The following is a 14,292-nucleotide window of genomic DNA, read 5'->3' on the forward strand; positions in this document are numbered from 1 at the left end:
ATTCCTACACTAACTGTTTTATGAGCTGAAAATATTAAAATGGCTGAAGTGATTATCATCAAACATTGATAAGAACCATTCCAATTAAACCAACTTTCAAATAAAAAAAACTGTACAAACGAAGACTTCAAAACTATAACATCCCTGTTTTCGTCGGGGCTTCAAAAAACGGTCTAAGATTATTTAGACAGAACTTCGCTCGCCCCTGAAGTAAAGTCGAACAAATGCACCTTCTTCGAAAAATTATAGAATTTAATTGTGAGATTTTTTTATGATACCTTCTATAAGTTAAAATAAAGTTATGTGTGGACTGTTAAACTATCGGTAAAGAAGCATGTTATGTGAATGTTTTAAGTGAGTACTCCATACAATATTTTGTTATGATGTTATCAACATTTTAACAGCGACACATATTTGAATAGGTGCAGTGTAAAACTAATAATAACAGTACTATATTATCAAATTTTCTGGAAAATAGTGTAAGTGATGTGAAGCTGACGTCCAGCAGATTTGGAGATAATCTGTCTAATAAAAATCGACAGAGACGACAGACAGAAACTCTAGCGATCATGAAACGTTGACAAAACATGAAAGTAGCCATTCGCCCGATGAACTTGATGGGCTTCCTTTGTTTACGCTCGGGAAGTAAAATACATTTTCTTCAAAAATATGATAGCATACTGTGCACTTTTTCTGGCTATAGCAGAGGAAACAAAAATAACATCGAGCAGGTTATTAGATATGGCGATATCAACTACAAAAATTAAAGTTTGGCAGTCGGAATAAAAAAACTGACCCGTCCGATTTTTTTAATTTTTCATTATACAGGACGTTCAACAAATGACACGTGGTTCAGAACTATTTATGGAACGAAAAAAATAATTAAAAAAAAAATCTTTGGGCTCAAGTGTAGTAGATATTCTTCGAAGTTTTTTTTTCTTTTTGATAATTCACCACATTTTAATGCACTTGTTTATGTTGGCTATATGAAATCGATCAGATTTTCATTATTCAAAATAATTTTGGAGATATCTTGTCTTTATCCATCGTTTTCTTCATTTTATAACAAGAATCTATCTATCTATAAATCAATATTTTGTTTTTGTAAATGAACGTCTAATTGGCGGAAGGAATTTGTTTATGTTTTTCTAGAACTCCGACTTGCGAACTTAATAATGTACCGATGAGTTTGTGGGTTATCTTTTTATCATCCTGTATATTTTATGAACAAATTGTGGCAATTAAGGTTCACAATTTCTATTTTTTATTCTGTTATGTCACAATGTTGCGAAAACATGGTAATTTTAAACAAGAAATTCTACATCTGGTTTACATGCAGTGAATACTAAGTCTGTAAAATGCAGTGTTATGTACATACCCTAATTTTAGTATTATTTGCTTCTTCAACACAGTGCACTTGACGTAATCTTGAACCTCCGCCGCAAGTCACCGAACAAGGTCCCCATTCTCCTGCATGCCACCTAAAAACAAGATAATTACAACAAAAACTTAATCATTAACTACATATTTTTATAACACCCTGCTAATTTTTCTAAAAATTTTAATGGTGGATTCAGTGCCCGTGACATTTGTTGATAATATCCACCTTAAAAAACCTATTGAGATATAACATAAAGGGAAATTATTGAACTATAAAGATTACAAAGAAAATGAAAAAACAAAATCAGGAATGAGAATCAATATTGTGAAACACAAATAATACTCATTAAACTATTTGTGCTAATATACTCGTATCATATAAATAATGAAACAAAATTTTGCAATTAGAACATAGAAAAAGACCATGCTAAACAGTGGACAAAAATCTCAATTTAACATTTGCATGTCACTGTGATCACTAGTGCGACACGAAAAATTTACTTTAGAATGGAAGGAATTTTGGTGTTTTATGTATCGCAAAATGATGAAATTGCAACTACATATTGCACAGATAATGTGTAAAGTTACCAGCATATGCTGCGCTTACGTACACAAAGTACATAATTAGAGAATAATCCATTCGAAATGTGCACTTTTGACAGCTTATGCAACAGTTAGATGCAGCTGTTTTTGTTGCTCGAATAATGAACAAATATGGAAACTCTAGAGGAAATTTGCATAGTGTGTGACTGAAAAAAAAAACCGAAATAAATTAGTCTTTCATTTGTAGTGTACAGTATTCTGCACTCCATGCACCATTCTGTTAGACAATTCTCTAAACACGACAAACTTCTAATTCTAATTATTATGGAATATGTATTTCCTGGTTCATTTATAATTCAATGCAGCAACATTATCACAGTATGCCATATTTATGTCTGCAAAGTTTCAAAGTTAACCGACTTAAATTAGTCGGGCCACGTTCTTTGGGGGTGTACAGTTAATTTACAGCAAATATTACACAAATATGCAAATTGCCATTACTTAATTCTCGCTTAATGGGTGCAGCATTATTTTAGACAGTTTGTTTTTATTTGATAAAGCACCTTATGCAGTCTTATGCGAAAAGTTAGTTTTGAAACCAGTTTTGCAACGTAAATGGCGTTGCTGAAGTGTGCATGTAAAATTAATTTAATTTATTAGTACGTTTGTGACTATCAGACCGGCGATTAGTACTTACTTGGGAGGGCAGTTATGGGTGTTGCACTCCACTATCGTAGAATCGGGCTTTTGTGACTCGTTACAAAGTTCCTCCTCGACCTCTTCTCCCGTCACCCGGTTCTGGCATAAGGGACGTGACATTTTGTAGCCTGGAATCAAATGCGGAATGGGAGATAAATTTGCCTTCCAGTCACAAGCACAGAGTTTTCCAGAGGATAAGTGCGTAATATTGAAACAGTATGTAACCCATTTTTGATAACGCACACATTTTTTTCTGGTTTATGGCGCTATGTACAGGTACAATAATATGGTATTTTTCCATATTTTCGTGAACATCAAATTGAAAGAATTTTGGCGAAAATTTATTATATAAATTAAATGATGCCCAAGTAAGTAAAAATTTCAAATTAGATTTTTTATTCATCGTCAGTTTTGCCGGATTTGGTTGCAAACACGTAGTCATTTACAAATGTTAAGGATATATCATCCTAATTCTAGAATGTCAAATTGACAACAAGAGTACCAACACTATTGAAAATAACTTGGATTAAGTGGTTTATATTTCGGTCTTTCTCGGCTGTTATTTGCCCAACTGAAGTCAGTTAAAACTGCAATGAGTTGGTGGGATCTGGATAAGCACTTAGTTCATCATGAACGTTCGAATTTAGGCCTGCTAAGAAAGAGTTCAAAGCCGGTAAATTAAAAATGAATATTTTATTGTAATTTTATCAGTTTTAATATGATCCCTCAAAACATTGTTTAAGAAGGAGATTAAAAATATCGAGTTTTCAGGAAAAAATTAAGGAACAGGTTTTCTGTCCCCAGTCCTTTGCTCATGATGTTAATTACATTCTTGCTTAGAAATTATTATTTGAAATGTTTAGGTTCTTTCAAAGGAAATTAATTCCAGAAATTGGGAATCTAAAAATTGTAAACACTATGCATATAAATTACGAACAATAAAAAGCATTTTGTAAAGTTTGTATATCAAGGTTTTGTGTGATCACATTGCCGTCCCTGTTCAAAAATCATTAGGGATTTAAAAAATTTATAGTGGCAGCAATGATATTTATTGACAATTCTTGATGGACAGCAAAATTTAATTTCACTGTTTGTGAAGAAATAAAAAAATTGCCAACTGAATTTAAAAGACAGATGCAATCAAAATAACGTCAAGAAAATTGTAAAAAATTGATGTCCCCATATATCTTTACTAAGTAGTGTTTTTTTCTACTTTTCATCATCACAATGTTTGTAGAAATTTTCAAAACATGTACAGCATTAGTTTTTACTATTTTTGCTTAATAATTCAGTTAGTTTAACTCGATATTTTATAAAATAATAAATTAACTGTTGTAATAATACAAATGTTTTCTAATTAATATTAAAGCAGAATGTGAAAAATGGTGGAGGCGCCGGGCAAATTTATGAAAATCATTTTATATTCGTTTCTTCATCTACTACTTACCACCGCCACATGTCGCAGAACACAAGGACATGTACGTCAACGTCCAGTGATACAAAGGCCTTGAACACGAGGAACCATCGCCTCCACAAACCCCACATGCGTCCACCTGCCGCGAAGAGCCGATCTTCAAGTCGCATCCAACCCTCTGTAAAAAAATACCAGAAATCAAACACCTCAGCCGAGACCCAAAGCACGTCAGCTTCCTTGTGCATTCTCTGTTTTATTTACTTATGTAAAGCGATTGTGGCAAATTCGCGCCTTATCTATTAGGTTCCATCTCCATTCCTGGCTCTCAATTCGCACGTGCTTTACAGAAAAGTCTGTCGAGGGGTTCGGGGGTGCCTCTCGAGACCCCAAAGCGATGAATAAATGAGAGATCTAGAGTGTATGGCGCTTGTGTCACTTCACCAGCCTCTTTCCATATTAATACTCTATTCTTGACTTTCGAATCGTATTTGCAGACCAGGAATCGGAAATTCATAAAGATATAAATTAATTGGGGGAACACGGAAGATGAAAGCCAACGGCGATACAAAATTTCGACTCATAATTGAATTAATTCAAGTTAAAAATTACTACCATTTAATTAATGGAGAAATGAAAGCACTCGACAGATTTTGTACAGTATTAATTAAACAGTAGAAAAGACGTACTGGCGCTGAGGCAAATCCCGTAAGTCAATAATTTGTTAAGAGCAGTTTTAACATTTACGTAATAGACTTTTGATACTTAAAGATGAATAAGTGGTTAATTGATAAAATAAACAACTAATATTCCTGCGTCTACGTAATGTTAAGTTTTTTAATTCAGTTATTTGCAACACGTTGTACATTATTTTTGAATCATTTTGGGTCCCTTTGTGTATTAATGGTTGCGGCAATTGCAACGTAAAGTTCGTAAGTGCTGATGCTGAGGTGACAAACAAACTACAGTTAAACTTTTCACGGAGTGTAATGTTTTCTTCTTTTTTGTAGCACTTGCATTACGATTATTTTTTTGCCTGTCTAGAGTGACCATTTATGAGTGAATGTGCCACTTTGTGTGTTGCACTATCGTTTATCACGTTTTATAAATAGTAGCAGGTACACTATGTACAGTGACTGACCCACTAAGTTTGTTCAATAGTAGGTAAATTAAAAATCGATGGTTACCTAACAATCAATTCCCTTAATAATTAACCATCAATTAATGTTGACCTATAATTGAAAAGCAGTTCTATCAGTTTTTGCCTCTCAGTGGACGTTTATTTACATATTTTATGGCTGGTTTCTGTTATTTGTTTTTTATTAATAATATGTCTGTCAAAAAATATACGTGTTACATACCCATCTTTATAACAAATTCGGTGTTTTTGAATTATAAAAGTAGAATTTAAACAAATACGGCTTCACAATGTGCTCTAAAAACGCATTCAAATAAATTACATAACACATGGAGCGTCACTGAAAAATATACCCCTCGCGTTTGTTTTTTAATTTTTAACGAAAATCGTCGTCTGGAGATTACACGACATGTTCCTGTGGAAATTAGGTGCAAAGTGGAATTTCGTTTATCCACGGATTTGATCCGGCGAAGTTTATCGCCGCTGTTGGTGCTTGAAGAGGTAACAAAACTTGATGTTTAGAGTGCAGAAGGATAAAGAAGTAATCTTTCTCTCAAATGAGTTGGTAGAGTAGACGGTTTGATATCTGCTCTCTCTCCTGACAGATTTTCGGAATATTTGTGCAGTTACACATTTATCAGAACATTTTTCAAGGCGAGGTCGCGTCAATCTCGACAGAAGCCTCTAGTCGAGAACATAAATCCCGCTAGATGAGCGCCCACCTATCTACCCCATTACGAAAAACCACCGCCAGAACGAAATCCCCAAATCTGAATGAAATTAAATGTTGACAAATAAAACCGGATAAACCGGCTGTTCTTTTTATCATTTTCTTTGTTTCAAGATTTAGGTGAAACGAGATTGTGGCCAAACGGACTGTAATTTTAATTTAGTGCAGAGATACCTAAATGAAATTTACAATGGGGTTGTAAATGAAGTTGTAAAAAATTCATCTGATCCTAGCTTGGAGGTCAAAGTTTAGTAGGGCGAAAAATAATGTGCTGCGAGGAGTATCAATTTGTGTTGGCTCGTTATAGCTGCTTCGATACAAATGGCATTGTTCAATGAAAAAGTAAAAAATATTTCCGCAGAAACTCCAGTGATGCAGTGCTGACTACTCTATAAATTAAGGTAGCTTGTTAGCGGAAGTGTGGCGGAGTTTCCGCACGTTTGTTTACCCTCCATTGTCGGAATTACGAAGCTGTAATATAAAAATTCGCTTCGGATTTGCATTAAATTCTTCTCAAATCCAGTATACGGAAGACATGAAAACTGATAAAAAAGGTTAATCCGTTTTTATTTTATTTTAGATTTTGTTAGAATAAGATATAACCGTAATAATTTAACGATTAAAAATTGAAAACAGGATTGACTAGATTTTTTAAATTAGAACTCGCAAAAATAAGGCAATATTAACCCATGTAAAAACCTATAGTAACTACAAATCGTTAGATTTCTTCTTAACGGCAGTGGCAGATTTGAGTGTCAGAAAGCATCAACAAAATTGGCGGTTTCACCTTAATCGCAGCACAATAAAAGTCAAGCGGCACTTAAACGACCCGCCGGCCGTTATACAATATTTAGTAGTTTCTGGTTTCGAAATATAATTCTCGCTTGTAGGATTTTTCTGCCGTACTTTATCTTTTGAACTGTTAGGATCTACACTCATTCTTGGTATCAAAATTATTTGCACTTATCGTTATAATGAAGCTGAGCACAGAATTTTTCTAATTTTTAGTATATTTGAAAATAACTGGACTGTAGTTTGTAAGGAAGTTTTCTGATTATCGATAAAGTAAGTTGTAAGAAATGCATTGTGGTGTCCACATTTGCAAAATTAAAAAAAAGAAAAATCATTCAGTAACGTAGGCAACCATGTGTAGAAGTTTCGACGCCACTCGTTTTGCTTTTATGCTAGTGTAAACATGTGTTAATAATAAGGATAGGTTAAATTTAATTTGTAATTTTATAAAAAGGTAATTCTTTAAATAATAATGAATCGCATTCGACGTTGCAGTCCCAATTAGTGTACGACCAGTTAATTCATGCTTTTCTAATCTAAAAAAGTCTCAACTTATTTTAAATTAACGATGTATGGAAAAGTTCTGGATGTTTTTATTCAAGTTGTTACATTATCCATACTTCGTAATTTCTCACTGTTGAATGCATGCAAAATTTAACATCCTGTAAGTTCTTAAGATTCTTGATAGAGTGTGGCGTAATTAAATGCTGCTTGCTTTATTTGTTGTAATTTTAATATTTATTTAGCTATCGTTAAAAGTTCAAAAAATATAGGATTTGAATTTTAATTAAAATAAAAGTTCGTGGCGAATGCGAAAGACATGGTTTCTAGTTAAAGCTACGGTTTTTCTCTCGTATTATTTTGCCCCAATAAATGTTAAATTGTAGACAGTTAGATAATAGCTGACTTTTTGCGACGGAGGGGTAAACGGTACAATATGTGGCAGGTTTTTTGGGCACCGAGGAAGGGCGACAGACTTCGGCGAGCGTCGTAAATTCCGTTCTCGTTGCAACGTCCTTTGCAGCATGTACAGTTTAAAAATACAAGCAACCATGATAAATGCAAAATAAACGGCAGTAGTATTTAACTTTGTTCTATAATTATTTACATCATTATTCTGAATTGTGAATTTGTAAACCGAAGTTTTTATTTAAATACGCCATATTATCGTCTATCCTTGATTTACTTCGCGTGCAAATTCGTCAGAAGTAACTATTTAATAATGGAAAAAATTATGAAGTCATTTACAAAGGAATGGTAAAGTGTGATAATGACAGCCTGGACTTAGCAAATTGTCGTAAAGATTTAATTGCAATTTTAGACATACATGTCTTGTATTCGTGTTGTTTACAAATTGTGTTAATTAATATAAATTTCGTAATTTATCTTTTAAAAAGGACAGTCCGTTATTTTCGTTTTTCCCAGCAAGAGAGAAATAAAAATCGACAAAAAAAAAACCCGCAGGAGAATTGGTGGTGCACAAGATGGTAATCAATCTATATCTTTCATCACAATCTGATAACATAAATCCTTGCAGTGTCTCCATAGATCTTAATTTCCATACAGAAATTCTCCTTATTCCCAATTACGAACATCTGATATAGCGTGCTTTGTGGTAATTAATATTCCTGGTCATCCATTTTCTTGCGTGTTAATGGCACTTATGACTTTCACGGAAATTTTTCTATGTCTAAATTAGAAATTTCTGACATTAATACGATTATGTAAATCTGGAGTCACCTTAAAGCTTCCTCGAAATAAGAAGAATAAAATCGCCTGTTGAGGTCTTAATAAAGCAGCGACGGAACTGATGTATGTATAATGCCGGTATCGAGTGTCACTGATATGAATTTTTCTATCCGATACTTTATTGTGTAACATTAATCAATTTCCGAATCATTTTAGACAAAACATGAGGAACTAGCAACACGTATCAATTTATTTTGCTGAATGCCTGCAAGCGACACATCATCCATTTTAGGCTACAACATGATGTGTGTAGCATGATATATTATTATAGAGCACAGGAATTTCTATTTATACACATGATAATATCGACGTCGCGAGTAGTGTCGGTCACTGTCACTCAACGGAACCTTATAACGGATGTTCAATCGGTTTCACGTTTGCAATTGGCTGTGCACCGCTGGACGTATGTCGCTGTCACATTAATCAGAATTTGTTAACTCTTTACCCCTTTCAAAATCTGATGACGTTGTAAACATAGCAAAAACAACTAAAACTGGAGACCAGCAAGTTACGTCTTAAAAATCTCAACCGCTCCATCAACTCCCTTAAGGTTTTATGGGCTAAATAAACGTTTTATTGACAAATTGTGGCAACACGAGAATGCGACAGACGTGAGCTCAGCCATGCATAACTAACTCCAAAAGTGAAACTAATCGAACCCTCGTTTAGTTGGTTTAGGAGTTTACCTGACATTTTCCGTCAATGCACATATCCAGACTTCCTGGTCTACATCTGGTCCCGTCGTGGACCTTGTCCGCAAGCTTTGCCACAACAAGTACGGGATCTTCATCGCTGCTTGCATCTCCGGTAATCGGCTTTCCTTTGCAGGTGAGGGCACAAGGATCTGAGTCGTCGTAATGGGCTGACCACTCATAAAGACTGCCCTGATAAGGACTACTGCTGAATGCTGCGCACTGGTCTTCACGGAATTCGTGGGATTCAGGACACGACTGGAACAAAAAAGAATAGTCAGTGGATGAAAATCTAGCTAGAGATTTACGTGGTACAGCTACGAAATTGTAAGAAAAATCGTCAAAGAGTAAATTGCAGTTTCGACGCTCTTTGAACCGTGACTAATATACGGTGCATGTCACGGCGCATTTCTTTCATAAAGATCAAGATCAGTTTTTCAACTTTTAGGTGAAATTTATAATAATTTTCATTTCTATAATACTAGAACAAATTTATTGATTCGACCCCCTTCATTTCTGCTACGAAGTACATGGTGGACGTTTGAGCCAATAGAAAAATGAAAAAATCACAAATCATTGGAGTTAAATTACACTATGCAACAAATTAAAAAAAAATAAAATTCACAGAATGCACAGTATGTAGTTAAAATTTCTTACCGCAAACTCAATTGAGGATTGTGCTTGAAAGAGTCGTATCACATCAGGTTTCAAAGTGAAAAGTGTTTATTGAATTTTTTGAAATCATACAAAATTAGTAAAACAAAACTTCATTTTTCATTGAAAAAGGTCTTTTTTCTCGAACGATTGGCATTCTTATTGTAGCCAGATCTCGCAGTATCCCTCTGAAGACACCAACAGAAGTCTACATGCATGGGTGGATACACAAAAGCGATATTTTTACGATTAAATGCAATCAAGTGTCCCAAAAAGTAAGAAAAACAAAACACCCGTTATCTATGTTTTGTGATGTGATATGAGTATAAAACATTTTTTTCTTTAGTATATGGAGTATAGGTACCCAACCTATCACATCAGGTATCACAATGAAAAGTATTTATTGAATTTTTTGAAATCATACAAAATTAATAAAACAATACTTCATTTTTCATTGAAAAACGTCTTTTTTTTCGAACGATTGGCATTCCTATTGTAGCCAGATCTCGCAGTATCCCTCTGAAGACGCCAACAGAAGTCTGCAAGCATGGGTGGATACATAAAAGCGATATTTTTACGATTAACTGCAATCGAGTGTCTCAAAAAGTAAGGAAAACAAAACACCCGTTATCTATGTTTTGTGATGTGATATGAGTATAAAACATTTTTTTCTTTAGTATATGGAGTATACCCAACCTCAAGCACTATCTGAACTTTCTGTGAATTTTTTAGTGTTGCATAGTGTTATCAAAGTCTGTTCAAAATTTTACACAAATTGTTTTCGATATACTTATTTAACCGGTTCCATACTTTTGCTTTACTTGTACATAAAGTAAAAGGATTTATTATAAGTTGATTCGCATGGTGAAGTGAGTCACCAAGGTTTCAAAAGAGTTCGTTACATACTTTCTAAGATAAATAAAGTTAAAACGAATTAAAGATGTTTAAAGTGAAATTTTATTGATAAAATTTTGTGATGAAGTCATGATTTTCTATGGGCAGAAATATGCATGTGTTGATATACCTATACAATGCAACACTGATAACAATAGCATTCATAGAATTTTCAACAAATTATAAAAGCCGTTTATTTTAACTCTTTAGATACCCTTTTAAATCAATCCAAAGCTAAAAATTTTTTATCAAAATGCAAATACAACAATACATCTTGAGGTATCATTTTTAATAAATATTTATTTAACAATTCTTTGGATATTATCAAATGTATAAAGGGAATAAATACACAAAAACCCCTGAACGTAAACATTTTGACTGTGATAAGGTTAGATGTATAAACACAATTTTGATTTAAATTTAAAAAAACTCACCGTTGTTCAAAAACATGGCAGTATATATATGGAGCCATCTAGACTGCAGTAGCACAATAACTACAAATATAGAAAGTGTCGCAGTCTATTATAATTGTGTCTGTGCCACAATCAAAATCACTCTTGGTGTTCACTTTGTGTTCAGTCGAACGCTCTCACTATATTATTGACATAATTGTTGTCGCTGAAAGCTACACCACTACTTTGACAAATGCAAAATGTTTAAAAATAACAGTTCAACTTTGAAATGTCAAAGGTTTCGTGTTTAACAACCGAAAGTAATAATTATTACTTCTGAAATTTGTTCAAATTTGTAGCCAATAGTCTGCTCAAAATATAGGACGTCATTTGCAAAGGCAGCATAGTGCATATTAGTATATCATATGTAGAGTTAGAACATGGCAAATTGTAGATATTTTTGTAACAAACTTTTAAATTTGTTTTCTGAGCTCTACATCTTTACCTTGGCACGAATAATGATCTGTTTTTGCAGACAGTGTAGATTGAATGACGCAATTTCTGATTTTGGGCTATTAATAGTAACAGTAACAGTAACTCTTTAGGATTTTTTTATTTAAATATTATAATACGTATTTTTCCTTTCCCTCAACCACTCTTGTGAGGAAAATATACAACCTTTTTTACTCTCTTTTTCGTGGTTGAAAAAACAGTAAACGAAGAAAAAGCTAATTGAAGATGTGAATAAAGTTAGTGTATAAATAATAATAATCAAACAAAAATGTGAATTTGTCCATAAAAGTCTAGTAATAGTATAATATATCACCTCAACAATTTAAAACATTTTAAATATGCAAGCAGCACGATTCCATTCGAAAGAAAAACAAGCTTTGTCTGTGGCTTGTTCTACGGCACACTTTAACATTTGCTATTAAAATAATAAAAAAAATCAACAAATTTTCAACATTCCTATATAAAGGAACTCGATCTTAAGCAACGTGACTTAGCGTAAAGGAAACAGCAGCAAGGTCGCCACCAACTGGTTCTGCTCCACATTATAACAGGCCCACGGCAAAAAGACCACGCCAATGACGGAATCAACGGGACCTTGCTCTTGAAAACGAGAGTCCACATACCGGAACTTTCACTCTTTCGACCGACACTCAACGGACAAGTTCATGGGCTACCACAAAACCGCAATTTTTCCTCACCCTTTTCAACCGAATTAAAACAATTTAATGGACATGTGCCTTTGTTTCAGAACCCACACCCCGACACGCACCACTGGGCAAATGTTACCTACTTTGCGCTCAGAAATAAGACCGCCTACAGCAGACAATGCATGAAATAATGGCTGTTATGACGGTGACATTTTATATACATTTTTCTAGATTTGCCTGGCTGAAAATAAAGACGAATGATTTAAAATGTCAGAGAATGAGATTAAGATGCGTATGGGTGAAGTGGAATAAAAAGGAAATAAAAAGGGGAAATACATACCGGTGGCACTTGCGGATTTTTTACAACCCTCAAGCATTTTTCTCTTTGATATTTTAAAACACGGGGTTTGCAAACTTGCAATTTACTACAAACTGGCATACCGTCAGATATATTAATAAATACAGGGTGTTTCAACATAAATATTGGCCTTTTCTGTAACAAAAAATAAAATATTATCTCTTTCAGAAATTAACCCAATCTAATAAATTTTATAAGTGGGATTAATTGATGTAAACGAATCAAAATTTCTGCGACGTCATCAAGTGGACATACGACTTCTGACTTTATTGAAAGTCAAAATAACTTCGACAATTTTGAAAAATGTTTGGAAAGATTACCCCTTCTACACTGTTTATTCGAAAATTTTATCATTTAATCTTGTTGATATTGTGGCATTTAGAAAATAACACGTTGCTTAAAAAAAGTTGTTCTCATTTCGAGGAAAGCTGGGACCTGGGTTATGCAATGAGTTCTATTTTTAAGTTTAAAATGTTGCAAATTAGACTTATTTATGTAAATTATGTATATAATATAGGCGTATAAATCCCCTGTATGTATAGTTACATAAATTTTGCTACGTAGAGAATTTCATAAAGTGCGCCATTCAACAACATCTATTAGATACATGTCATTTTCGTGTAACTTCATAACTATAATTCCCTGAAAGGCAATCTACATATTCATGTGGGAAATTGATTGATTGTAGGTAAATAGGAGGCTGGAGTGACCTTTTTCCTTGTTTTCTGTCGATATAAACGAGACAAACTCACACATTCATAAAATACAACAATAAATTTATTGGCACATGCATTACAAAATAAGTCTTATAAAAAAGCTGGTTAAATGTTACTCCCTTACAACAAATCTGAGTCTAACCTGCATAAAGTATTCATACATTATTAACAACACTAATAAACCAGAGAGTGATAAAGTCGTGAATTATTTATTCTCCTTTGTACGATCCATCGTCGTAAAGTTGCTCGGTGTTATCTGGAATATACTCTCCTTCGTGTCCTTCTCCTACGAGAGCTACAGCAGGACCTACAGCAAGTGGAGCGGCGGCGACGACCGCAGGTGCGGCAACAGGAACAACAGCAGGACCAGCGAGGGTGTGACTAGTAATAACGGAACCTGCAGGACCCGCAACGACGGTGTTAGGAGAGGCAGCCAGGACGACAGGAGCTGCAGGTACTACGGCTTGGCCGTCCGTGACTACGGTGCCTCCTGGAGATACCGACGAAATCGAGCTACCGTCGGGACCCACGAGCGTGGTCTTGCTGCTGGGTCCTTGAAGGACTTCCACAGACGGCACTGCGACGAGTCCCGCTTTGGCAAGGACGAAGAAGGATAATAGGAGTATGCAAATCTATAATAATTGTGTGTTTCTTTAATAATGACTGTAATTAATTAGTTACGTACTCGTACATACCTTGGAATTCATTTTTGACGGATTTGTGATAGTGTGTGGACTGACAAGAAATGCAATGGCAAGTTTGCATTTTATAACCGCCCAGTAACCTTGTCTGGCCAAGCCCGGAGCATGTTAGTAAATAGAGTATCGGTTTACCATATATTAATAACTAAAAATGTTAACTGTAGGTACATAAAATATTACATTGAGAGATTTTTTATGTATTTAGATTCGTTGGAGTGTATGATGAAATTTCTGTTGGTTTTAGTATTGTTTCTAAATCGGGAAGATAAAAGAAGTCGTAACT

General features: G+C 34.2%; 2 protein-coding genes across 3 annotated transcripts in view; both read right to left on the reverse strand.

Moving 5' to 3' along the window:
- Positions 1-14,292, reverse strand: part of LOC135134691 (protein madd-4) — a 318,408-nt gene that overhangs the window by 16,845 nt on the left and 287,271 nt on the right. For both annotated transcript variants that reach the window (XM_064063459.1, XM_064063458.1), the window contains exons 6-9: positions 9,129-9,392; positions 4,070-4,214; positions 2,621-2,750; positions 1,379-1,481 (exon numbers count right to left, since the gene is read on the reverse strand). In XM_064063459.1, coding sequence (XP_063919529.1) covers positions 1,379-1,481; positions 2,621-2,750; positions 4,070-4,214; positions 9,129-9,392 — 642 coding nt within the window. The remainder of the gene's footprint in view (positions 1-1,378; positions 1,482-2,620; positions 2,751-4,069; positions 4,215-9,128; positions 9,393-14,292) is intronic.
- Positions 13,348-14,103, reverse strand: LOC135134299 (uncharacterized). The gene is made up of 2 exons (XM_064062938.1): positions 14,004-14,103; positions 13,348-13,940 (listed from the first exon to the last, which is right to left on the reverse strand). Exons 1-2 carry the CDS (start codon positions 14,013-14,015, stop codon positions 13,518-13,520), a joined length of 435 nt encoding a protein of 144 aa, XP_063919008.1. The 5' UTR covers positions 14,016-14,103; the 3' UTR covers positions 13,348-13,517.

Source organism: Zophobas morio, unplaced genomic scaffold (genome assembly GCF_036711695.1).
Source record: "Zophobas morio isolate AGI-343-1 ecotype UQ-CSIRO unplaced genomic scaffold, CSIRO_AGI_Zmor_V1 ptg000023l, whole genome shotgun sequence".
Taxonomy (NCBI): domain Eukaryota; kingdom Metazoa; phylum Arthropoda; class Insecta; order Coleoptera; family Tenebrionidae; genus Zophobas; species Zophobas morio.